Raw genomic sequence first — 26,962 nt, 5'->3', positions numbered from 1 at the left:
AACGTAGTTGAAAGGTGTAACATATGTGTCTTTGGAGTGTCAGAAGGAGAGGAGAGAATGAAAATGTTACAGAAGCACTACTTAAAGAAAGAATGCTTGAGCATTTTCTATATCTAAAGAATTGCATCAATCCACAGATTTTGGAAGTTCGACAAGCATTGGGATCCCACTGAGTCTTTGGCTGAATACTAACTGTTCATGTTTAGGGTGAAAAATCCATGAGGTCAGGCAAAAAACAACTTCCAGGGCACAGAAGCTGAGCACAATTGCCAGAATTCACAGAAGGAAGGGAGATGTTCAAGTTCCAACTTGTAAGATGGGAAAGACCCCACTGAACTCCTGAAGCATTCAGTAGAGCTGCCAGAAGAGTGGCTAGTAGAGGGTTCTAAAGTATCATTTATACTGGGCCTGAAGTAACTAGAGAAAAGATGATTCTAATCCCTACATAAAAGTGCATGCCAACAAACCTCAAAATTTCAAACTGAAACAAAAGAAATGGAATTGTTTGCCACAACAGAAGTCAACACTCTTTAAAGAAATTCAGCAAGATAGAGACTGCAATAGGTTAAAGATGCATATTATAAAGCCTAGAGTAACACTACATGTATAAAACAAGGAGCTGTAGTTAATAAGCCAAAAGTGGAGTTGGATTCATAAAAATATTCAGTTAATTCGAAAGAAGGCAGAAAAATAGGAAAATGGGAGAGCAGATTGGATGAAAACAAAACTAAGATCAAGGTAATAGACTTAAATCCAGCCAAAACAATAAATTGTTTCTATAATTTATATTGTATAAACACTCTGAATAAATGGCAGAGATTGATTATTCTGGATGAATGAAATTATTCAACTATATTCTGCCTATAAGAAACTCACTTTAAATTATAACGACGCAGATAGGTTAAAAGTAACAGGAAGGAATAAAGATATACCAAGTAAACAATAGTCATAATAAAGTTGAGTTTCTGTATTAATATCAGGTAAAGTAAATCTCAGAAGAATGAATATTCTAGGGATAAAGATTGACATTTCATAGCAATAAAATGGCCACTTCATCAAGAATATATTACAATCTTAACTGTGTCTGCACTCAGCAATGGATCTTGAAAATGCATGAACAAAAAACAGCTCAGGACTGCAAAGACAGACAAATTCACAATTACAGTTAGCTATTTTAACACTCCTTCAGTAACTGATAAAACAAGTACAATACCAGTAAGGATATTGAAGACTTGATCAGCAATATCAAACCATTTGACTTAATTGGCATTTATAGGACAGTCCACCACCAACAGCAGCCTTGTTTTTTCCAGTGTAAACGGAACATTCACTAAGCTAGAGCATATTCTGGACCATAAAACAAGTCTCAATAAATTTAAAAGGAGTAAAATCATATTGACTATTTTGCCATCCACAACAGAAATAAATTGAAAATTAGTAATAGACACATTTATATAGATATAGTGCATCATCTTTTTTTAATATGATGCTGGATTTGATTTGCTATTATTATGTTAAATTTTTGTGTGCGTTTATGTGAGATACTGGTCTATAGGTTTCTGTTCTTGTTTTGTCTTTGCCTTTTATTTTGTTATCTGGGTAATGTTGATTTCATAAAATAAGTTTAGAAATGTTTTCTCCCCCATCTCTTTTGTGAAGGATTTTGTTTAGAATTGGTTTAATTTCTTCCATAAATATTCAATAGAATTTACTAGGGAATAATCAGGGACTGGAGTTTCTTTGTGGGAAGGTTTTAAAATACAAATTCAATTTCTTTATTAGAAATAAGCTCATTCAATGTGTATGTTTGTGTGTGTGTCTGTGTGTACATGTGATCAACTCAATAGATGCAGAGGAAGCATTTAATTGTCATGAAAAAAACTATCAGCAGACTAATCTAGTCTTATCTAATCTGATAAAGGGTATCTATGAAAAACCTACTGCTGATATTTTACTTAATGGCAAAAGACTGAAATTTTTACCCCAAAGGCAAGTATGTTTGCTCTTACCATTTCAGTTCAGCATCCTATTGGAGCTGGTTAGTGCAATATGGCAAGTAAAAGGAATAAAAAGCATGATACTTGAAACGGGGAAGAATTAAACTTTATTCTTCTTTTTAAAGATAACACTGGTTTTTTTTTTATTCTTACAAAATATTTATTGAAAAAATAAGTAAACCACAAGAAAAAGACTTACAAATTGGACTACATAAAAAGTTAAAATTTCTGCATTACAAAATACACAGTACAGGGGCTTCCCTGGTGGCGTAGTGGTTGAGAGTCCGCCTGCCAATGCAGGGGACGCGGGTTCGGGCCCTGGTCGGGGAAGATCCCACATGCCGCAGAGCAACTGAGCCCGTGCACCACAACTACTGAGCCTGCGCTCTAGAGCCCGTGAGCCACAACTACTGAGCCCGTGTGCCACAACTACTGAGCCCGTGCGCCTAGAGCCCCTGCTCCACAACAAGAGAAGCCACCGCAATGAGAAGCCCGCGCACCGCAAAGAAAAGTAGCCCCCGCTCGCCACAACTAAAGAAAGCCCACACACAGCAACGAAGACCCAATGTGGCCAAAAATAAAATAAATAAATTTATTAAAAAAAAAAAAAAATACACAGTACACAAAGTGAAAAAAAAATCAAGCTACAAAGTCATAGAAGCCTTGCAGTACATAAAGCCAACCAACCAACAAAACAAAACAAAACAAAAAAACAAACCAAGAAAAACCCACTGTTGTCTATGTAGAAAATCCTAAGACATCTACAAAAAAAAGATATTAGTACTAATAGTTTAGCAAGATCAAAGAATACAAAGCCACTATGCAAAAAGCAATTCTATTTCTATGTACTAATAATGAAATAATTAGAATCTGACATTTAAAAAATCAGTATAATTTAAATAGCATCAAAAAACAGGAAGTACTTTGTAATAAGCAAAATATGTGCAAAACTTGTACGTTCAAAACTACAAAACATTGTTAGCAAAATTAAAGATCTAACTAAATGGAAAAGTATACTATATTTATGGACTCAATATTGTTAAAATGTCAGTTCTCCCAAAACTAATCTATGGCAGCTCTTCACCAGGCTTCTGGGTGGGAATTAAGCCTTAATGCTCTAAGGCATCCATTATATATAATAAATTAACATTTCTTATATTCATGTAAAATCATACTATCTATACCAATCTTGAGGGAATGAATGTAGATGTTAACAAGCTGATTTTAAGATCTATATGAAAATTCAAAGGGCTTAAAATAGTTAAGACTATCATGAAAAAGAAGAATAATGTTGGAGAACTTGATGCTGCCTGATTTCTATATCTACTCTAAAGCTTTGGCTATTAAGACAGTGAAGTGTTGGCATAAAATTAGACAAAAAGATCAGTGCACTAGAATGGGGAGTCTCAAAATAGACCCACACCTATGTGGTCACTTGATTTTCAACAAAGGTGCCTATGCAATGCAGTGGGAGAAGGATGAGTCTTCTCAATAGATGTGTTCAAGCAATCCAGTATTTGAATTGAAAAGAAAATTAATCTTGACATCTACCCTACACTATAAATTAAGATGGATTATAGAGCTAAATGTGAAAACTAACACAGTAAATTGTCTTAAAAATATGTGAGAATATCTTCAAGACAAGTCGCAAAGATCATGAGCCATGAAAAGAAAAGTTGATACATTGTACTTTATCAAAATTGTACATTTCTGATCATCAAAAAACACCATTAAGGAAGCAAAAAGGCAAGCCACAGAACATGTGAGAGTATTTGCAATACATCTATGTGACAAAGCAGTCATCCAGAAAGGACAAATATCTTGTACAAATCTCTAAAGAAATAGACAGTCTGCACTTTGACCCACTCCCAACATGGACAATAAACTTGATCAGGTACTTTACAAAAGAGGATATCCATTTGACCAATAGGCACATGAAAATATGCTTTTAACAGAATTACGCATAAGGGAATATAAATTGAAACTGCAGTAAGATGCCACTATACTCTGGTAAAATAGCAGGAATTAAAAAGACTTCTAGGGGCTTCCCTGGTGGCACAGTGTTTAACAATCCGCCTGTCACTGCAGGGGACATGGGTTTGATCCCTGGTCCAGGAAGATCCCACATGCTGTGGAGCAATTAAGCCTGTGTGCCACAACTACTGAGCCTGCACTCTAGAGCCCACGAGCCACAACTACTGAGCCCACGTGCCACAACTACTGAAGCCCGCGTGCTCTAGGGCCTGTGTGCCACAACTACTGAGCCTGTGCTCTTGAGCCCATGTGCCACAACTACTGAAGCCCACGTGCTCTAGGGCCCGCATGCTGCAACTACTGAGCCCACGTGGTGCAACTACTGAAGCCTGTGCTCTACAACAAGAGAAGCCTAGAGTCCATGCTCCACAGCAACAGAAGCCACCACAATGAGAAGCCCGCACAACGCAACGAAGAGGAGCCCTCACTCACCGCAACTAGAGAAAGCCTGCACACAGCAACGAAGACCCAACGCAGCCAAAAATAAATTAGAAAAAAAAAAAAGACTTATAATACCAAGTATAGGAGAAGATATGGAACAACTCTCATACATTGCTGGTGGGAATATGAAATAGTATTATCACTCTGAAATTTTGGCAGTTTCTAATAAAATTAAGCATACAACTACTCTATGATCCAGCAGTTTCAATCCTAGGTATTTTTCCAAGGAAAATAAATAGTTCCACTTAAAGACTATTCATAATAGCACCCAATAGAAATAACCCAAATAGATATCAATAGGAAAAATGAATAAACAAATTGTGATTTATTCATACTTCTCAGCAATAGAAAGGAAGAAACTATGGATACATGCAGCAACATGGATGAATCTCAAAAACATACTGAGCAAAAGAAGCTAAGCATAAAAGAGGACACCACTGTAGGGTTCTTTTTATATGAAGTTCAAGAAAGAGGCAAAACAAATCTATGGGGCTGTAAGTCAGAAAAGTTACCTCATGGTGTGGGTGGATCTACTGATTTGAAAGGGGCATGAGGAACTTTCAGGTTTATGGAAATATTTCCTATCTTGATCTGGATGGCAGTTTTATAGGTTTTTACATATGTAAAGGTCATCAAGCTGTATATTCTTAAGAGCTCCATATGTACTGTTTGTAATTATACCTCAATAAAAGCATGCATAGCAAAAAGTGTTTTTAAAAAGATTTCTGTGTTTCTTGAAAAATGACTGAATAAGAAAGTGAAACAAGTGGATAAGTCTGAGAACCAGGTTTATGCCATCTGTTACATCCCTCCTCTGACACCTCCTTCCGTCTACATCCTGAGTATATACTTCCAGTTTTCTTTTGACTATGCTTTTTCCTTCGAGCTTCTTAATTTTTTCATGACAAATTAAGTAAGGATTGTTTACCTCTATTTACTTTTTTTTTTTTTTTTTCGGGTACGCGGGCCTCTCACTGTTGTGGCCTCTCCCGTTGCGGAGCACAGGCTCCGGACACGCAGGCTCAGCGGCCATGGCTCACAGGCCCAGCCGCTCCACGGCACATGGGATTTCCCGGACCGGGGCACGAACCCGCATCCCCTGCATCGGCAGGCGGACTCTCAACCACTGTGCCACCAGGGAAGCCCTATTTACTTTTTGTTAGTTTTTCTTATTTTTGATTTATTAGAGGTTCACCATCTCATTGTAGGCTCTACTAAAGTCATCAAATAATACCAAATATCTTGCCCAAGATATATTAACTGTCAGCCTTGGGCTTCATTTTCTTTAGCTGTTAGGGAACATTTGTTTGTCTAAAATAGGGATTTGTGAATCTTTTAATGAGTGGATATTTGTATAAATTCTCTAATTTAAATTTAAGAATGTTCTTTAAGTAGGATTGTAATCCTTCCTAAGACATGGGTACAGTTGTGGGAAAATCAACTTGGAGAGGATATGTGATTTTTAAGGTTGTTTAGGTATAAAGATAAAGTAAGACTTTGTCATAGGGTTTCTGCAGCACATGGGAACCAAAGTTCCAAGCATGGGTCCCAGATAACAGGAACATATGGGAAGATCCAGAACTCTATCCTCTGAATGTGGCTTATTTAATGTCCATCCTAAGTAAATAGGAGGCTTAGTACTATGGGAATGAAGTGGCCTCACCCATAGCCATGGGATATTGAGGAAAAAGGAACAAGACAGCTTCCTTGTTCAGTGAAGGAAGGGGCAGGCCAAAGAAACTGTCTACAGTAGTGGTCAGGGTAGAAGGTTAAGGAATTAGAGGTATAGGTACACAGAAAGAACTAGCAATTTATAGGGTGGCTTTACTTTACTTTGAGTAGTTCTTACTTGCCTTGCTAGATCAGTTTCTGTGTCTGAACTTTTCTCTATTTCATGGTGACATAACTCATTAAATAACTAAAGAAAGATAAAATTTGACACACCAAAATGTAAGCAAGGGAGTGTTACTCAGAAAGCAGAGGAGAAATTTGGTGTGAAAAGACAGCTGTCTTTCCTGGCTCTCTTTAAACATTCCTTACTGTGAAACTTGTTAAGATTATCCAGAGAAAGAGAAATTTGGCTTTGGCCCCTTAAGTCATTTAGTTAAGATTCTTGATGATCTGGAACTCAGATCTGACCCCAGTAGGTTGACAGAGAGCTGTGGTTGGAGTCCATTCTAAATATCTGCTGTGAATCCTGCATTCATCTGATGCTTCCTTAGATGGAGAAGGGAGAAAAAAAAAAAATGTTTTCTTCTCGTCCTCTTCATTCCCTTACCCAAAGTCGCAAAGCAACAGGACAATGTAGCAACTACCCCAAGGCCTTTTACTGGGAGGCAGGGTCAAATGATTGTTAAGAGCCTTTGGAATTTGACAAGGCTGGATTCACATCCTAGGTCCACAACTTATAAGGTATATTCAGATGGCTTAACCTCTCTGTCCTTATTTATAAGTAGAGGGTTAAATACCTCATGGGGTTCTTGTGAGAATTATGCGAGAAAATACTTTCAAAACATTTGGCACATAGTCAATGCTCAATAAATGGAAGCAGCTGCTCTGGTGATGGTGGTAGAGTTTGTGGTGATACTGAGGATGAGAATGCTTTCTCTAAGCTCTTCACCTCTGCTCACTTGTATTTAGTACTATGACATAACACTTAGTATTGTGTAATTGAAGTACGTAGTAATTGAAAGTAATGAATACTGAGCTTTCTGTATTTTGAAGAAGGAATTTATAAGATTCCTATTTGTCTTAATTGTGTTAAATTGTGCTTTTGTGTAAGAAACAATGGATGATATCTCCCTCTGTGTAGAAGAGAATGAGATACCTCCAAGGCGTAAAGTTGGGCGGCAGTGTGTACCTACTTTGCAGTCTAGAGCTATGCTTCATTTAGATATACCAAAATAAAAATGCAATAGTTTCTTTCCTTGCAAATCATGTACTTTTCAAGGAAACATAAATGCATGAAATGGCAGTGCAGTAAATCATCTAGTGCAAAGTTTTATGGTACAAGTTAAGACAGTAAATAGAGAATAGGAGGTAGATGGAATAATTCAAATTAGAAGATATGAATCTGGGTATATTTTTGAAGTAAATGAGTTGATTACCAAAGAGGTACGTGGTGAAAATCAAAAAAGTATTTTCATAGATCTTGACTCATGCCCAGTGATGGTTCTCACTGTGGTCATAAGCCTGACTTTGAATTAACAACATGAATTTAGTCACCAATGTACTCTTCTTCCCTTCCCAAAACTTTTTTTAAAAAGGTATTTTAACAGGCTTGAGAAGTAGTATGAATTATTTAAGTGCTTTGGTAGTTGACTTTCAGTTCATTCAGTTGATATTTATTGGCTGTCTTGGAATACAGAAATATTGTAGCTGCATTAAGAGGCAGTATGATGTTGCCTGTAGAGCTAGTTGTAAGATACTGTGACTCAGATCTCCCTGCATGCCAGGTTCCTCATATGTTCAAAATATGATGATAATACTTAGGTCATTTTTCAGCTTTGGCATTCTGTTTCTATTTCTTGTGTAGTCTCTGTACACTGCGACTATCATAGCTTCATAAGATATAATCTAGTTGTGATTATCACTGATTTGAAACTGTTCCTGGAGGTATATGCAAAGGCGGTTTGGGTCAGTTTAGGCTTTGTTCCAAATTCTTACCCTGTCCTAGAGATTGGCAGTTTGTTCCTAGAAAGAATCTGCTCCATGAAGAGGGTGAAACCACCAATTTTTATTGCTTAGTGTGTTGATAGTTATTGCCTGGGTCTCTGTTTATCCTTTCTTAGAAAATCTATGGATACCATGGTAGTAATGGAAACCAGAAGTGAAAAAGAGAATGGATAGCAGACTGTGAATTAGCAAAGCTCCAAAATGCTTTCTAGAATTAGAAAAATATTTAACAATGAAAATATACATTTCTGCAATTATCACTGTGTTTGGAAATAAAGAATTAGCTTGAGGGGAAGTAGGGTGGAAAATGATTGGAGGACAGTTAAGTAACTCAGTATGTTAGGGTAGTATAACATATGATCATGTATAAGTGCCTTTGGCTCTATTGATTGATATAGATTTGTTTCATGTTAAAGTTAATAAGCTGCTTAATATTTTGAGATGAATAATGAGTCTGAAGTGTCAACTAACTTACACTAAATTACACTTCTAATGAGTGGTAGAGATAAAAATTCAAACTTGGGACTTTCTGACTGTGAGCTATCTTATTTTCATTTTATTAGGCCAGTTTCCTTTCTCCTTGGCAATCTGTTTTGACCACTGGAAACAAGCCTTTCAAATGCTGTCTTCTCAGCCTCCAGCTTAATTGGGCTTTTAGCTCTTTGATTTTTACAACATCTCCATGTTCAGTTTGTTAGGACCTTTAAGTGTTGGCCTTGGCCTAGATAGTTATGCTGGACCACAGTTAAAAAGCATGCCCCAGCAGATACTCAGTATTTGAAGAGTTGGCTCCTGAACTACAACTGTCTTACCTGTTTGGACCTAGTTTTTATGTCTTGGATAACCTGTTAACCCTGTTATTATCTGGATCTGTTTTTCCCCAGCTGTTCCAGTATAAGACAGTATAAAATTTAGTGTTGCTTTTTAGGTGATGAGTTACTGGAAAGATACGGATTTAGGATTGGGTAGAAGTAACAAATAGCTGTATGACTTTGTCTAAATTTCTTAACCTTACGGAGAACCTTCGTTTATTCATCTACAGGAAAGGAATAATACCAACTGCTTGGGTTGATTGTGAGAATTAAGTGAAATAACATAAGATGTCAGCTGCCTAAGTATAGCACATCTTGGGCATATAGTAGTGTCCAAGAGACAGTAGTTTCTTTCCCCTTTTCTCTGCCTTCTGATCTGCAGTGTTGTCTCTGGACATCTGCTCTAGTCTATCCTCATTTCTTCATTGCACTCCCACTCTCACTGTTGAAAAGCCATAGGGCTTCTCACAACTTTGATCTGCCCCCTCTGATTCTTCTCATGGGGCATAGCCTGACAATTATGTTGAACTCTATGGCTCCTTGGTGATACCTGTTCCAGGTCTCCAGTGGGTTTAGTTGAAAGCATGCCATTTAATATGGATTTCTTTTACGTAACTTTTCTCTTTAGGATTCTTTACGCTTCCATTGCCTCGTTTCGACTTGGTCTCTACGGCATTCCCTACTTAAGTATTTCCATTTGTTGTGTTAAATCACCCACAGAGTGTGGGTCTTCAGAACCTACAAACAGAACCATAGAGGAGAAACATTTTTAGAATGTGTAATATAATAGGTCATTGTTTATTACTGTTACTTTTATTCTATAAAATAATATTTTAGTCAAATGAAAATTTAGAAGATATTCAATCTCACAAAATAATCAAAGACAAAAATCATAAAGTATCTCTTGTTTAATTAGTAGAAAAATTTGTAATAGTACTCAGTGCTGGTGATTATGCAATTAAGTGATACTCTAGGAAATATCTAGGGACATTGTAAATCAGAATATACCGTAGGCAAAGCAGTTTATAGTTAGATATTTGGAAATCTGGCTTCCACCTGTGTTCCTCTTCACGTATACATATGTGCATTCTGAATCACAGTACATTGATACCCCTCATTCTAGTAGATTTGAGAAATAATCTTAAAGGAATTATCCAAAGTATATAAAAAGTCATGCAAATTTTAAAATTCATTCTGGTATTATTTGTTATATGTTTTTCCATTTAAAGCCTGCTAACTTTTGTGGAAGGTCCTGGCCCAGTGAAACATATGAAAAATATATATATTAAAAAAAAAAAACTACAGTCAGAATCTGGCATTTTCATGAAGACTGACATTACTCTATGAGCTACTCTGTTTGTAATAGCAAAAGAAAAAAAAGAAAAGAAACAACCTAAATCTCCAACAACAGAAGAATGGACAAATAAATTCTGGTATACTCCTAAAATGGAATACTGTGGAATAATTAAAGGAATAAACTACAACCACATGTATTTCATTTATAAACATTCACATTCATAACATTGAACCAAAAAAGCAAGTTGTAGAAGGACATCCTTTGTAATACAGAAAGTTTCAAATACATAAAATAATAAAAATATTGTTTCTTATTATATACTTGTCATATAGTATTTTTATAATACAAATGGTATACTCAACACAAGAAACGGTCACCTCTGGGGAGAAGGAATAAAATGATTTAAGGAGGTCATATAAGGGCTTTAACTATATTTGTAATGTTTAGTATGTACATAAGTGTTCATCATATAATTCTATATATCTTTCTGAATGACTGAAGTATTTCATGATTTCAAAAAAGAAGGACCCACTGACTAATATGAGGACTCAGACTTTTTCAAACTTATCCTGTTTTTCAGACTAGATGATAACAAAAATAAAATGGGTATATATCTGGGGAAGAAATGGATATATCTTTCATGATGTATAACTCAGACATGGAACTAAGATATAATTCACTAGTGTAAAGTGAATCTTTTAAAGAAGATGGTAAAATACTAATTTTAATATCAGTATTTAAAAAATTAGCTTAGAGTGCGTGTTCATAAACCTCAGTGTTTATTTTTTAAGAAAACAAAATTTATCCTTTTAATTATTTTTTTCAGAAAACCATTTTGTTTTAAACCATTCTTTTCATTTTATATGTGTTAAATCATAAAGTAGTAAACACTTTGGTTTCAAGATAAGTTAGGAATTGTTTACATTCGCTTTTTAAGAATTATGGTATTTTTAGAAGGGACTCTTTGAAATTTATTCTCTGTGGACACATTCCTTCTCAGTTTAATTAAGATTTTGAATATTGTTAATCTATTGTTGATTTAGGAAGAAAGCACTTCGTAAATAAATAGCTGGGCTTTATGAATTTTAGCTGAGTGTTATACTGACATGACTGATGGTAATGGAGCTAAGTATTTAAGATGTTTGCCATGAGGTCCTATTAATTTCAAAGTTATTTGAATGCAAGGGTTATCATGATGGAGAAAACCTTCAAAGAAATTGCTAATTGAAAAATAAATGATTTTAATTTTCGTTGGAATTTGATTTTAATCCATCAGCCTTATGATTTACATTCTTGTATTTCAGGGAAAGGTGGCCCAGACAGCATGTATGTCAGCTTGCAAGCATTTAGCCACGTCCTTGATGCAACTTTTGCTGGAAGCTGAAGTAAGGCAGCTCACCCTGGGAGCATTACAGCAGTTCAACTTGGATGTCAGAGAATGTGAACGTAAGACAGTAAACCATCTCTTCGCTTATTTGTTTTACCTGCATATTCACCTCTGTGGAAAAAAAAGTTTTAGGTCTGTGGGGTTTTGGTCCTAATGGAGTCAAAGAGTACTAGAAATAAGAGTCTGTCACCAAGCTAATTTGAACACCCAAGAGTGCCTAGTCCCATATGTAGAACAAAGAAGATCCCTGGCATGGAAGTTTGCAGTCTAGAGGGGGATACAAGGCAGACATGCATTTAATACACACCAAAGAAAACCTGATTAGTTCAAAGACTTCAAAGAATGCAGTTCTCAACCATTTCCTTTTTATGTTGTATTTGAAAACTATTTTTTCATCTTATCTGCAAACTCTTCTTAGTCTAAAGAACAAATGGAGTATGCATTTATCAGTCAGAAATGCTTTCTATGACAGGTAGAAACAGAAAACCTTAGACAGAGTGGTTAAACTAAATAGGTGTTATTTTTCTTAGAGGCAGTGAGTTGCTGTATTAATTTAGTTGCTCAGTGATGTCATCAAGGACCCAGGCTCTTTTGTTCCCTCTCTTCTGTCATACTTAGAATTTTCCTCCTCATACATATTATAGTCAGAAGGGACTCACATTCAATGCAGGAGGGAGGTGCCAGCATCACCTGTTTTTTTATTAAAAAAATTAAAATCTTTTCAGTAAACCCCTAACAAACTTCCCTGTGTGTCTCATTGGTCAAAATATAGTTGTGTGGTTGCCTCCAGCTCTCAGGGAGACTGGGAGGTTGAGTATCTGGCAAAGAGAAAGAGGAGCATCATTATTGACATAGTTGATTTATCATGAATTGTCTACTTGGAATTAAACACAAAATCAGGCTCTGGTTAGCAAGAAAGAAGGAACAAATGAAGAGTGTTGTGGTGCTTGTGCCATCAGTGAGAAATGAAAATGAACAAAAATGATATGATTCCTGGAAACTTTTTTCTGATTCTAGGAAAATTAACATAGTGGAAAATTATATGAGTCTGCTAATACTTCTGCCCCACCTTTTAATTTTTTTTTACTGTTTATTGGTTTCCCTGGGTTGACTTTTTTTTTTTTTTTTTTTTTTTCTGGCCACACCACACAGCTTGCAGGATCTTAGTTCTCTGACCAGGGATTGAACCTGGGCCCCCTGCAGTGGAAGCACGGAGTCCTAACCACTGGACTGCCAGGGAATTCTCCCGCTTGGTTGACTTTTGATGGCTGGAAATTAAGGCTTAATTGGCTATACTATTTTTAATTAATTAATTAAGACTTCCAGTTCCAGCCATCACAGAGTAACAGGTATCAAGGTCACCCTTCTGCCATAAACAGCTATAAAACTGGATAAACTGTATGAAACAACTCTTTTCATGCATTAGACAGCAGAGAGCACAAGGCTATGATCCTTCAGAAATGTACAAGGTAAGCTTGACATTTACTCTTGTTTTCTGTCTGGGGGCACTGTCCAAACACAGCACAGGAAAGTACAGCTCGAATAAAAAGCAGTGTTTTGCACAGAAACCCCCCCCACCCAGGAATTGGCTTATAAGGCTGTTGAGGCAGCTTAGGTTTGTGGAGAAAGGTACCTGAGAGCAAGGAGTTGTTTAAAGAAGTTGCTCCAGAAATCTGCATTGGAGAGCCCTTGAGTCTTTGATCAAAAACCAAGTTGCCATGTGTGGTGTGAAACTCTGGGAGGCTTAGCGGAGAATAGCCACTGAGGATCTATGAGCTGAATAGGAATGCCAGTAGTCACAGAGTGCTAGGAAACACTGGAATTCTGACCAACTAGAGTGGAGAGACCACCTTAACATATTGTGCATTCAGTAATACCCCAGAAGGTTAGGCATTAAGAATGCTATTCAAGCTCTAGAGTAAGAGCTAATCTTGAGCCACCCTAATAAAGTCTAATAAGAAGACTTGACAAGATAAAGGTAATCTGCCAGTAAAATAACTGCCTGCCAAAACACTCAACAGTCTTTGAAGGAAGAGGAACATGAAAAAGTTTTCAGATTCTCAACCGTATAGCATCTACAATTTCACATCAAAAAACTAAAATTCGACATTCAAAAAAGTAGGAAAATATGACCCATAACAGAAGAAAAAAATAAACAATAGAAATAAACCCACTGATTATACAGATGTTAAAAATAGTGGACAGGTCCTTTAAAAAACTGAATATAAATATATTCAATAACTTAAAGGAAAAAATGGATATAATGCATGACTGGAGGAAATTTTTTCCAGGTTTGATTTAAAAAAAGTATTAACTCACTGATTCAAAAAGCTCAACAAATCTTTAGCAAGATAACATATAGCCACACCCAGGCACATTATAGTCAGATTGCTAAAAATAACAGCAATAAAAGAGAAAATCTTAATAGCAGAAGAAAAGACACATTATATAATAAAGAGCAATGATAAGAGTTACTGCTAATTTCTTGTCAGAAACAGTGCAAACCAGAAGGCAGTAGAGGAACATCTTTAAAATCCTGAAAGAAAGAAAAAAAAAAAGCCTGTTAACCTTAACCTGAAAACTCTATCTTGTGAAAAATATCCTTCAAACATAAAGGTAAAATATAGACATTTTCAAATAAACAGAAGTTGAGAAAATTTGTCACCAGAAGATCTATACCACAACACATTTAAAAGGTAGTTTTTCATGTTGAAAGGAAATTATACTAGATGTCAACCCAGCTCTACAGTGCAGATTACATTGTTCAAAGATGTCTACCACAATTTCTCTTTTCCTAGAACCGGGAAGCCCGGTTTTTCTTTTTTAATTTTATTTTTTATAGAAGTAATACCTGCTCTTTGTGGAAATTTTGGGAGAAAAAAGTAACAAAAAAATTATCTCATCATTCAGAAATAAGTACAATTCCAGGGCTTCTCTGGTGGCGCAGTGGTTGGGAGTCTGCCTGCCACTGCAGAGGACACAGGTTCGAGCCCTAGTCCAGGAAGATCCCACATGCCGCGGAGCAGCTGGGCCCGTGCGCCGCGGCTGCTGAGCCTGCACTCTAGAGCCGGCGAGCCACAGCTGCTGGGCCCGTGCGCCACAACAGCTGAAGCCCACGCGCCTGAAGCCTGTGCTCCTTAGCAAGAGAGGCCACCGCAGTGAGAGGCCCGTGCACCACAATGAAGAGTAGCCCCCGCTCACCTCAACTTGAGAGAGCCATCACGCAGCAGTGAGGATCCAACACAGCCAAATAAATAAATTAATTAAATTAATTAATTAATTAAAAAAAAAAGAACTGGTATCTGAGATTTAAAAAAAAAGAAATAAGTACAATTACAGGGATTACATCCAGACATGATAACATCCAACAGCCACAGAATTGTTTCTAGAAGCCATCCACTGGATTCTTTGCATCTAGTTAACCAGAATTGTTTTACATGGCTCTGTCTTAACCAGTTACTTCCCAGGAGAATGAAAACATAATGGTTGGCTAAGCCAGTCAAGATTGATTCTTAATGTTGAATACAAAGTCATCATTTTCCGAGTCTTGAGGAATAGTAGAACCTCATTCTGATATAAATAAAAGGGAGAAAAAGGCTTTGGGGTAGGTGACCAACCATTACCAATGGTTGAACGGCAAAGCCTGATGAATGATTGGGAATAACTCAATCAAAGTGACTGCATTTTTGATAGAGCTAAAAGGTAAAGAGGGATGGAGGGTAATAAGCTAAAATATATGAGCCTTGAGGAAGAGGGGTAATGGTCTGAGAGAAGCACCAATGAATAAGGAAAATGCCCATCTTATAGCCTGATTCTGAAGTACATTTTTTGTAGAAGAATGAACAGCTTCTACTTTAGAGAACTATAGGCGAATTGGTATCCTTAGCAGAGAGCCAGCTTTCAGTTGACTAAGAGGTAGAGAGATCATTTAATGAAAAGGTGGAAACTATGAAAATAGTTTGTTAACTATGGCAGAGGGTTTCCAGAGAGCCAGTGTCTTGCCTGAAAAGCCATTCAATATTTGTAATAGCCTTTCAGACTTAGGATCAGCTTGACACTAACATTTGTGAGGCATGGCAGTGTCTCTAATAACCATATTACCACTGAAATTTTTTCCCCATATATTTAGAGCCACTAAGGTTCATTGATTTAGAATTTAATGTTTCATTTCTGATTGGCATTAATTTGTCTGTCAAAAAACTTTCCATGGACATTTATTTTAATTTAAAAGAAAGAATTCTATGTCTTTTGCTATACCATCCCCCTCATTTTCTTCTTTACATGCTCAGTGGTCTATAAAAAATCTTAAAGAAATGATACATAAGATTCGCATAACTATACAGAGGCGTATAAAAGCAGCCCCAAATGACAAGATAATTAACACTTACATCTTTCTACCCAGTGGTGTGTACGTGAGGTATTTTTGCTATTGTCTGTGAGTCATTGGAAGAACTGTGTATAGGTCCTGAAAGAAATAAAACTTTGGACAAGATAGAATGTGAATGTATCTTGAGTGTTTGACTCTGAGGCCTGGGCTGCCACTTTGTTAGATCCCAAATACATACAGGAATTATATGCATGCAAGCCTGAGATATTCAGCTAGTATAGTGTAGTCATTAAGAACACAGATTTGAGAGTCAGCTCAATCAGATGTTCAAGTCACCACTTCTTTTTAGTGTGACCATATATAAATTATTTAACCTCTCACAGCCCCATTTATGAAATAGGAATAATAATAGAACCTCATATTACAGGAATGGGGTCAGAATTAAATGAGATAATGCATAAAAGGGTTTATTTCATGGCTGGCAAAACATTAAATATGCAATAAGGAGTAGCTTCTCCTGTTATCATTATCAGCAGCAGTAACAACAGCAGTAATAAATATACAGCAACTCTCAGAAGGTCTTTTGCAGACCACGCAGACCTTTGTCTGTAGTTTGTGAATCAGTTAGGTTTGGAGATGCCCTTTTATTCAATGTAAGTTTTGCTTTTTGTAGTTATCTGTCGAACTTCTGTAGTTGTTCTGAAAGTTACCATCCAGAACTGATGATTTTCTAATTCTCAGCCTATGCTTTTGCAAGAAATCAATTAGTTAGCTCAGATGTTTACTAGAGATGGTAACTACTGCTTTGGATACCACTATCTAATAGGAGTGTTGTTGATTCTTACTGACAGGCTAATCAAACCAAGTACCTTTATGGTGAAGATTATTAGGATTTAGGAGATGTGAAGAAAATATTCCTTTCCCTTTAAAAATTGACAGTGACCTCTGGGTATTTCTGCTCTGTATGAATTTCATCTTATATCTCCATATGTTCGGAAACTGGATTTTAAATACTAGCAGGTCTTGATGACCTAATACTTACCTCCTTGATCAGACCTGGGCTACTGTAGCATTCATGTACTAGGATGTTCAGTCTGTGTCTGGATTTGGAATTTCCAAACCTTTTTCTTTGTATATTCTAAAGATAAGGAGGTCTAGGTTCATATTCCAGCTCACCTACTTGTTAACAGCGCTTATTCAGTAATCTGTTCATTTATTCAGCAAATATATGTGGAGCCCCTACCCCTACTTTGCATGATACTACATGCAAAGTACCATGCTGGAAGCTTGAAAAAAAATGGGAAACCATTGGTGTTAAATAGGAGAGTGACTTGATTAGATTTGTGCTTTTGGAAGGAACTCTGCAATTTATCAGGGGCCTCAGAGATCAGTTATAAGGCTGTTGCAGTAATCCATGATGGAGATGATTTGGAAGCTTCAGCATATTTATGCATCATAATTCAAGCCATTGGAGTGAATAAATCAACTCATCTATCCTCCCTGAGTCCATCAGTAAACTAGAAATATTAATCCCTGCTATAGTTTTCTCACAGTATTGTTATGAAGTCAAATAAGATACTACGCATAAAATCATTTGTAAACAGCCATGGAAATTTTATTTATTACAGTTATCACTTCTTTATGCACATGCTTTCATGTGTTTTTGTCTTGTTTTCTTTCCCACTTCCATTGTTATATGGTTTATAATGTTAAATATTTCAGTTTTTAGTTGTCTGCTCAGGTTCCTATATTATTCAAAAGATTGGCATATTAAAAATATAATATAATTAATCCAGATCCAGGGGACATTTGGTTGTGAGGAAATGCAGCAGCAATTGCATCTTTTAAAATTTAGTGTAATCCATCTTTTCGCAGGGCCCATCGCCTTTTGCACAGAATAGACCGAGTCCCTGTACAGAAAGGTAATAGAATGCATCTTGCCAAATTCTCAGTTCTTTGATGGTCAAGTTAATATGAGCTTGGGAACAAGGACTCCAAAGCCTTCCATTTCACCCTTCTTACCATAATAGCCCTTACTTTACAGGTCAGGAAACCAATGTGGAGAATCTGCCTAAACTCAGGATTTAATGAAACAACTTTAGAGTCGATTCATGATCTCACTGAGCCTACTATGATATAAAATATTAGCAGAACACCATTTGTCACTTAATTCCATAGACCCCACTCTAACTGAAAGACCAGATTGCTTTCTGCATCCCTAGAGAAGTAGTTTTAGCTCAAGGCTAAAAAAACAAAAAGTCAGGATCTAATAGTCCAGGACTGAGAAGTTTGAATTTTCCAACTCTTAGTATATACTCACTAAAAAAAATGGCTGCAAGTTCCCTTGTGTGGTATAGCAGACTCTCCTCTGACTCAGATGTGAGATGTTTTAGCAAATCTTAATCGGGCAAACCTTAATAGGCTTGCTTATGATTTTGCACTGGGGCTTCTGAACTAAGGAATCTTTGTAAAGCGATCTCTCTGAACCTTAAGTACCAGGCCCAAACACCTGCCATTTGGGGGTGACTGTATTCACTTATTTTTATTTTCTCCATTACTTGATCCCAGCTATCTTTGACTCTCCACATCCATATAGTTAATTATCCACCATTGGTCATTCCCCACAAGAGTCTGTCTTAAGCCTTCAGGCGTTCCTTTACCAATCTCTTCCTGATGTGAGGGAGACAGAAGAGAAGTGAGTCCTCAGGACCCTGGTCAGAAGCATAAGGGAAGCAAATGTGACAGGTCTTACTATCATTCTTCTCTTGCAGCCTTTGAAGTTTACCTTTTGCAAAAGGAGTTTTGGTCCTTAATAACTAAGCCAGTACTAAACCCAAACTGCATCAGCCTACCAAACAAACTGTTAAAGTGACTACCAGCTCGTACATTAAATCAAGCCTCTCCGATAAGATGCCCAATAGTAATTAATTTGTCATTCAAAATTATGTTTAGTCATCCTTGAATAACTAGTACAAAATGTGTACCCACACAGGTTTGTTTGGTTTTTTTTCCTGCAATTCCTTAGAAAACTCTTACATTCCCTTCTGAGTATAATTCTTTTCTCCCCTACTCTTATTTTGCTATCACCCTTGAGCCCATGTTGTGTTTAGGTCCTAGTCACAGGACAAGATTCAATAAGGGATAGAGCAGAGCAGAGTGCTACCCTTCTCTGGCAAGGGAGATACAATCGAAAGCATTCTGGAGAAGGCTGAGGGATCAAGCTTTCACAATTTCGCTTAGCACCCTTGCATTTATCAAGGGAATATGGTAAAGGTATGAAGACAGCTGGTGTATCAGTTCATAGATCAGTTTGTGCTCTTGATTTTCAGCTCACCCAGCTATCCAGCTGCAGACAGAAGGGGATTATTATAGTAGTGCCTCATGATGGTTCTGTGTTTTCTTGGATTTTTGAGCTATGCATTCTAGCAAGGACCAGAGTGCCCCATTTTCATTGTAAGTTGCCCAGTGTTATTAAAAGCTTTCACATGAAAGCTTTCCATATTCTTCAGTTTCTTTAAATTGAGCAATGGCAGGACAACCTAGTCCTCCAAAGCTTCGCCCTCAATGGGAACTTGTTCCCAGGTGACATAAGATAATACCTTAATTATGAGCTTGGCTGCCACATTCCACTGACTGTTGACTCTCATCCTGGGAAATGAAATGATGTCTTAATGCCCTTTTCCCTGCCATCACCTGTTAACGAGTTCCAAATATTCTACATTTTCTCTGAAGTCTTTGTTTTGCCAGCTCAATCCATAATAATCTGTCTTAATTAAATTATGTTTATTTGCAAGGAACAAAAATTTATTCAAAACAGTTCAAGAAAAGAGGAGGGCTTATTTTGAATATATGAATTTCATAGGATCCAAGAAAAAGGTAAACAGCAGATCATGTCTGCACACTCCTGTCTCCTTAGCCTCTAGCACAGTGCCTGACATATGGTACTTGCTTAATAAATATTTGTTGAATGAATAAAAATGACTCAATTAGCAACTACCTAAGTTTCTGGATCTTTTTGGTCAGCTCTGAAGATGGAAGGGAGTAGAAGTAGGAAGTGGCTTGGGATGGAAGTCATGTGATATGAATAGCAAGGATGTAGTTGGAATCCTAAGGAATACTCTCTTAGGAGGATGTACAATTGGCAACTTGAGTACACATATCCTACCACCAACTTCTATGGATTATCAAGCCGTTCTTGCCACCAACAGTCAATTCTCAATATATCATCTGTATAATATATAATAATTAAAATCAGAGGTAATAAAAACAGATTGACCTTTGAAACCAATCTGTTTCTATCATCTCTGATTTTTGTTATCATATATTATATTTAGTAGTTTGGGCATACTTTATTCCTCTTCTTAACCATATCTTTATTTATAAAATGAAGTTACAATTATACTGTCTCACAGACTTGTTGAGATGATTAAGTAACACATAACAAATGCTCAGTAACTGCTAGCTGCCATCCTCATTGTCAAGTGTCATCATCATCATCAGAAAGAGTACTAAGCTGGAAGGAAAGCTGTTTTGCCGCCAAGTTTTGCCACCAACTTGCTGTGTGATCTTAGGAATTCATTAAACCTGTTTGGGCTTTGGGCTTCTCATTTATAATATGGGAACACTTGGCTAGATGATTTCTGAGTTTCCATTTAGTTCTAAGACATTACAGTTTATCATGGGAGGGAAGATTGTGTGGATATTTTCATGTGTATGGGAAGTTGTTTTAAAAATTAAATGAGATAATGCATATGAAATGCTTTACAGATCCTAATACACATATATTTGTAACCACTAGTAAATATTAAATATGTTTATTATAGTTTTAATTATAGTTATTATGATAACATGTTCATCAGAGACTTAGAATATATGGAAGCAGAAAGCAGGCTTTGAGTGATTACCATCAGGAGCTCATAAATTTAATGACCATTGGAATAGGGTCAGTAATTTTTTTTCTCAAAGAAACTTTCTCTATAATTGTTCTCAGAGTCTGCTTTATGGTACTTACTTTTAGATAATATTAGTTTAGGAAGAAAGCAAGCTGTCTAGTGAAGACCTAAAGCACTATAGTATCCTGTAGAAATGTCAGTGTGGTTGTGGATAAGATCAGGGTTGCCATGATGAAACGTGTTACTTAAGCAGTCCTGAATTTCAGAAGAGTCTAAAGAGTATGAATACATTTCTTTTGGAAACTTAGTTATTAGGACATGAGTACTAATATAATACTGATATGACAGATAGATTTAAAGAAGACAAGTTGGCTTTCTGTGAGATATACTTCAATCTTAGAAATGTTAAATTGTTGTAGCAACTGGTATCATTACATACTGTGGGACTCTTGTGAAAAGTTTTGAATTTAAATACTTCCTTTCCAATTAAAGTATATATTTTATATTTTATCAGAATAACACTTTTCAAATTGTATCTTAATTATCTTAATTGTACCTCTGCAAGTCTTAAAAAGAGAGCCATTTTAAGAATATAGGGTTTGAAGAGAGACAAATGGAAAAAGTTGGAGCCCAGTAAAATTTTAAACCTCATCTCCTAGGTTATATCAAAATAACAGATGCCTCCTTCGTTTGAGGATATGTAATTCCTGAAGATGCAAATTTCCTGTTGTAGACTACTCAAGGACATTTTGTGTGTTTCAGTATCATTGATTTCAGATCCCTTAGCTTCTATCCTCAGCCTCATCTTTCTGAATTATAATTTTAAAACAAGCTTTCCTGTTCTGCCTTCTTCCATCTGAGAAACATTAAGGTAAAAAGATTGATGATAGACTTGGAGTTTGTATGCAGAAAAATAAACTTGCTTCCTATAATTTGCAGTGTTCTGCACATGTGAAAATCTAAGGATAATTAGTTATTGTTGCTTTAATGTGATGGAGACGATAACTTGTTCTATGAGACAAGCTCTATGGCTAATGAATTTTGTCTTTTGGTTGATTGACTGGTTAATGGAATCAGAAAAAATATTTTTTGTTTCTTCTTTACAAAAATGCTTTCATTCTCTATTCTCTAAATGGATATAGGGATTTGGGTAGCCAGTCTTTGTTAGAGCACATCCTTCTTTATTTATTTCATCATTTGTTTTCCCCTTTTCTCAGTTATGTTCTGTATTCTTGTTTCTAATTCTCATTTTGATTCAGTATTTGCAGTGAAACTTACAAATTTGGAAGGGAGAATCATTAAGTTGGCAATTATATATGTATATATATTATATATAGTTATGGTTATCAACATTTCATTCATTCTCTTCATTCCTTGTTTTCTCTGCAAGACCTGGAACACTGTAGATATTCTATACAAGAAACCAGATTTAAAACTCAAGTGCAGTGGGAATTTGTAGGATGAAAATAGAGGCCATAGTCTGGTACTTTCTCAGACACACAGCTCTCAGTCAATCTATGCAAAAGCTTCCCCAGATACTTATGGACTGTATGGCTTTGTCTCTCTCCCACTTCCCAGGCCCTTACCCGTTCTTTTTAAAAGCAGGATTGAGCTTGGATTCTCAGCTCTAAAATGGTGTGGGAAGAGCACAAACTGCAAATATCTTCCTTCTGTCAAAAACAGGCAGTAGTTGTCATCCTAGGTGCTATGCTATTATGCTATGTTATTATGATGTGCCTTTCTTAGCCATGAAAAACCCAAACAGAGGGCTTCCCTGCCATTTAAATGGCCATGTCACTTCTCTTTGACTGTGGATGATGGACCCTGTACCCTCCGGAAGGACTTTTCTCAGACATGGATCAGTGAGTAGTGCCCACTCAGCAGTTATTTTGGTCTATGAGCTGAAGTTCCTTGAATTCCAGGAGATAAGGCAGTCATTGTCTCTCTGAACCCATTGCCAGACACCCAGTCATTTGATAGTAGGTGCTGCCAACCTGAGCAGTGAAGGCGGGCAACCTGCTCTTCCTCACCATGGCCTAAGATGCCATCCTTGTCAAGCGAATGGAGATGGATCATGCTGCTCTAACCTTGTTATATATCACTGTCAAACCCTGCTCTTGGCTTCCAGAGATTGGCCAACAGAGACAAAGTACTTTTTCTGGTAGCAAATGTTACCTTGGATTGTTTGTGAGGCATTTAAGTGATGAGGAAGTACAAAGGACCTGCTACATGAAGAATCATAATACCCAGTTAAGCTTCTTTATCTGAGGCAAACCTCCCAATACCCTAAATTCTGTTTGGCTCTTTGGTAAATGCAGTACTTATCCCAGCTCTAAATAAGGACAGTGGCTGATTCCTCTTAGAAACTGTTTAGATTTTTCTTTGAGACCTTACACACTTTGGAAGTTTCAGGGACTAGAAAGATTAAGAAATGCCATTTCAAAGAAGAAAAAGTTTAAAAATATATTGTGGTTATTGCTGTTTTCCTATTACTTAAGCCTGGTTCCAGACTTGGTAAAAAGACTTTTCCTAAAGTTAAAGGAGTATGTTATAACAATTTCATAATCTCCGAAGCCTTTTAACTATTCCTTTATTAGAAACTTTATAAAACAATTATTTAAAAATTTTCATTAATCCTCATGATTTGCTTGAAAACACCCAGAAGCATTTTCATGGAGAAATGAGCCCATTGAAACAATAGCTTGTCTTAATCATTGCAAACCAGAGACCTTACCTCACCATTAGCACCAGAGCAACGTATGGCCATCTCTTTCTGCTATATCAGCTAGCTACAAACATCACCTCAGCTGAAAATTATTTCTTTAGCACCGCTACCTCATTCCATCAAGCCATTTGCACCTCCCTTTTACTCACATAGGCTAAAATCCTAATGTTTGTAGTAAGCCAGACTCTCCCAGGAATATCTGATGCATTCACTGCTCTTGTTTCAGGTGTTTACACTGGGACATTTTATACATTTTATATTTTCTTTGGCCCTCACTTCATGTCTTTGGGGCTGAGGCCAGTAAACTATTTATTTTAACTGGGCCATTTTATAAGGTGTAAACCAGGAAATCATATTAAATACCATGTCTATTTAAAAATTATTATAATAGTTGAAAGTTGACAGACTTCTACTCAAGCCTACAAGAAATTCCTGTTACATTCTAGCCATCTGCTGCCTTTAGGTGGAACAGTACCTTATACATCTTAAAAAACTGACTAAAGTCCTAATTTTTATGAGACATTTTAAAAGAAATAAATTTCAGTCCTTTCCACTATTACCTGCTCTAGTATTTCAGCAGTTAACAAATTCTGATTTGAGTTCTGTTGTTTTAATTAAATCATCTATCTAGTCTACTTTTTCTATTACAAATGTTAGAAATTTATCCTTTCTCTCTTCCTCCCTTTTATGTGCGTGTGTGTGTGTGTGTGTGTGTGTGTGTGTGAGAGAGAGAGAGAGAGAGAGAGAGAGAGAGAGAGAGAGAGAGAGGCACCACAAAATCCCTTTAGCATTCCCAATTTCATGTTTCTAAGACTGGAATTTAGAAAACGTGAAGAAAATATCATTGCCAACACTTCCATTTAGAAAAGCTGAAGTCTTCAGAAACTAGTGAGTCAATTTATAGAATTTTTAAAGTCTTACCTATAATGTTCTATAATGATGGTTGATCTATATTTTACTTCTATATTCTACTCCTTTCCTGGGAGGAGAAGGTGGTTTATGGTAGGGTCTCTGGTAGGATAATGTACACTTGTATGGGTGAATTGAGGCCTTTGTCTTTGATCACTAAGTAGCTGTGAATTTGGACAACACACTTAATCTCTTTCAAAATCTTTTTACCCATTTGTTATATGTGAGTGGTTTGGACTAGGGTGTCCCATTGGACTGCATGGCTAGGGATTAGCCATTCGAGTACGATGAGGTAGGCTGGGAAGGGTGTTCTGACAAAAGCAAGTATTTGTATAAATTCTGGGAGGAAATAAAGAACATGGCATATTAGGGAACTAAAACTAGTTCATTATGATTAGAGAATAGGGTGAAATGAAGTGGGGTAGCCAGAAGGAAATGTGGAGACATAATCATTGTTACTGGATCCAAAGCAGATTTTAGAGAGAGTACTTTTAATGGAAGTAGGGTGATAGACCAGACTGCTGAGAGTTGAAGGATGAATGGAAGATAAAGAAGCTGAATCAGTGCTTGTAAAAGACTCAGAAATTGACATGGAAAGAGAGGAAAGAAAAGGTTGTTTATTTAGTTGCCTCTCTTAAGCCTAATAATTGGGACTGTTTAATTATAAATAACACCAAATATTTTATATAATGTAACCAAGAATAGGAGAAAAATAACACTTTATTTTCTTTGTGGGTATCAGTAAAATTTGCCTGGTAATCTTTCTCTTCTTTTTGTCTTTTTCTGCCCTTTCTTCCTGAATGATGTGCCTTTCTGAAGAAATTCAAGGCTCCTCAGTTTTTCACCACATCCCAGCAGTCACATGGCTTAAGGCCTGCCCTTCCCCTCTGACTCACAGGAATCTCTTTGTCAGCTGTCTGCCTGTCAATGGATGGAAACAAGGTGTAGCATCAGCCCCTGCCCAGGCAATTAACCAGGGAAAAGGATGAGGTTCTGTACTCTTCTGTAGAAAAGCATTTTTGAGGGCTTTTAAACATTTTAAAGACAACATTTTAAAGACAGGAGTGCTTTTAATACTTGAGATGCTCATTTATCTCCTATACTTCCTAGTAGTTAAGATATTCCTTTAAAAGCACCCGTTTATCATGGAAAGAAGTTGCTTAGGTACCTTAAGAAACAACTATTTTCATTTCCTTTTTCTCCAACTAACCTAAATTCTCTTAAAACACTAATCTCCCCCTCTCTTACCAGTGCCTAGGAGTTAAAAATGCCTAATGCTTCCTCTAGTGTTCCTGTTGTGTCTGCAGTCAATTCCCTGATCTTGTAACTACCAGCTTAAGGTCTCAGGTTTCACTGACAGAGATTCTCTTTTTCTCCTTCTTTTGTTTTTGTTTGTTTTAGGGGAAAAAAAGAAAAGGAAAACACACCCCAAACTGAGCTCTTAGTGGCAAAGTTTATATTCTCTAGTAAGATAGATCTTGACCTCTGAAAATAAATTCATTAGTCTGTGTAACCATAATGGCAGACCAGTATTTATGTTCACATTGATCTTTCACAAACATTTAACATGGATGTTGACCATTGTTTTAATACTTTACATTATAATTCCATTGAGGGGGTGGAATTCCCAACTAATACTAGAATAATTATATGAAGCAAAGCTAGAGAATATAGAAAATATCTTTCTCTGGGCAAGATATGCAGAACTTTTTATTTTGCCATATCAAAAATGATCTCTTGGGGCTTCCCTGGTGGCACAGTGGTTGAGAATCTGCCTGCCAATGCAGGGGACACGGGTTCGAGCCCTGGTCTGGGAAGATCCCACATGCCACGGAGCAGCTGGGCCCGTGAGCCACAGTTACTGAGCCTGCGCGTCTGGAGCCTGTGCTCCGCAACAAGAGGCCATGATAGTGAGAGGCCCGCGCACCGCGCGATGAAGAGCGGCCCCCGCTTGCCACAACTAGAGAAAGTCCTCGCACAGAAACAAAGACCCAACACAGCCATAAATTAATTAATTAATTAATTTTTAAAAAATGATCTCTCATAATGAAGACTTGCTTTAGTGTAGTATCTTTAAATTTTTTGATTCATTGAAGAAGTGACCATGTAGGCAAAAAAAAAGCATAGTATTATTTTATTGTATCCAATTCCAGTAAATTTCACATTACTTATGCTGGGACACATCTGGCTATAACCTAGATATTAAAATGGACTCAATATCAAGTTGTAATGTGCTTGATCTGGATTGGACCTTGTGTTCCAACAACAGTTTTCCAACACCAACTGGGTGTTCTACAATTTAATCCAGTTCTAACACTAACTACCTGGAGTTAGTGCAGACTCCACAGGGTAAGGGGTCAGTCCCTCAAGACTGCCCCTCTTCAGGCATCAGCCACAAGTCACAGGTGACCTCAAGCCACCCGTACTTCTTCCTAGCTGACTACAGATTTGGGGCTCATCACATCT

The 26,962-nt window shown here is 36.8% G+C and overlaps 1 protein-coding gene across 9 annotated transcripts in view; it reads left to right on the top strand.

Moving 5' to 3' along the window:
* EXOC6B (exocyst complex component 6B) overlaps positions 1–26,962 on the top strand; it is a 696,544-nt gene that overhangs the window by 492,560 nt on the left and 177,022 nt on the right. For 8 of the 9 annotated variants that reach the window (XM_027131993.1, XM_027131994.1, XM_027131995.1 and 5 more), the window contains one exon: positions 11,561–11,702. In XM_027131993.1, the coding sequence (XP_026987794.1) occupies positions 11,561–11,702 (142 nt within the window). Of the gene's footprint in view, positions 1–11,560; positions 11,703–17,845; positions 17,893–26,962 lie in introns of all 9 variants that reach the window. The other variant, XM_027132001.1, reaches the window with a different exon arrangement.

This window comes from Aethalodelphis obliquidens, unplaced genomic scaffold, assembly GCF_003676395.1.
Source record: "Aethalodelphis obliquidens isolate GAN/ISIS:26980383/991018 unplaced genomic scaffold, ASM367639v1 scaffold40, whole genome shotgun sequence".
NCBI lineage: Eukaryota > Metazoa > Chordata > Mammalia > Artiodactyla > Delphinidae > Aethalodelphis > Aethalodelphis obliquidens.
The sequence above is the reverse complement of the archived record's forward strand: the minus strand, read 5'-3'. Positions and strand labels throughout refer to the sequence as shown.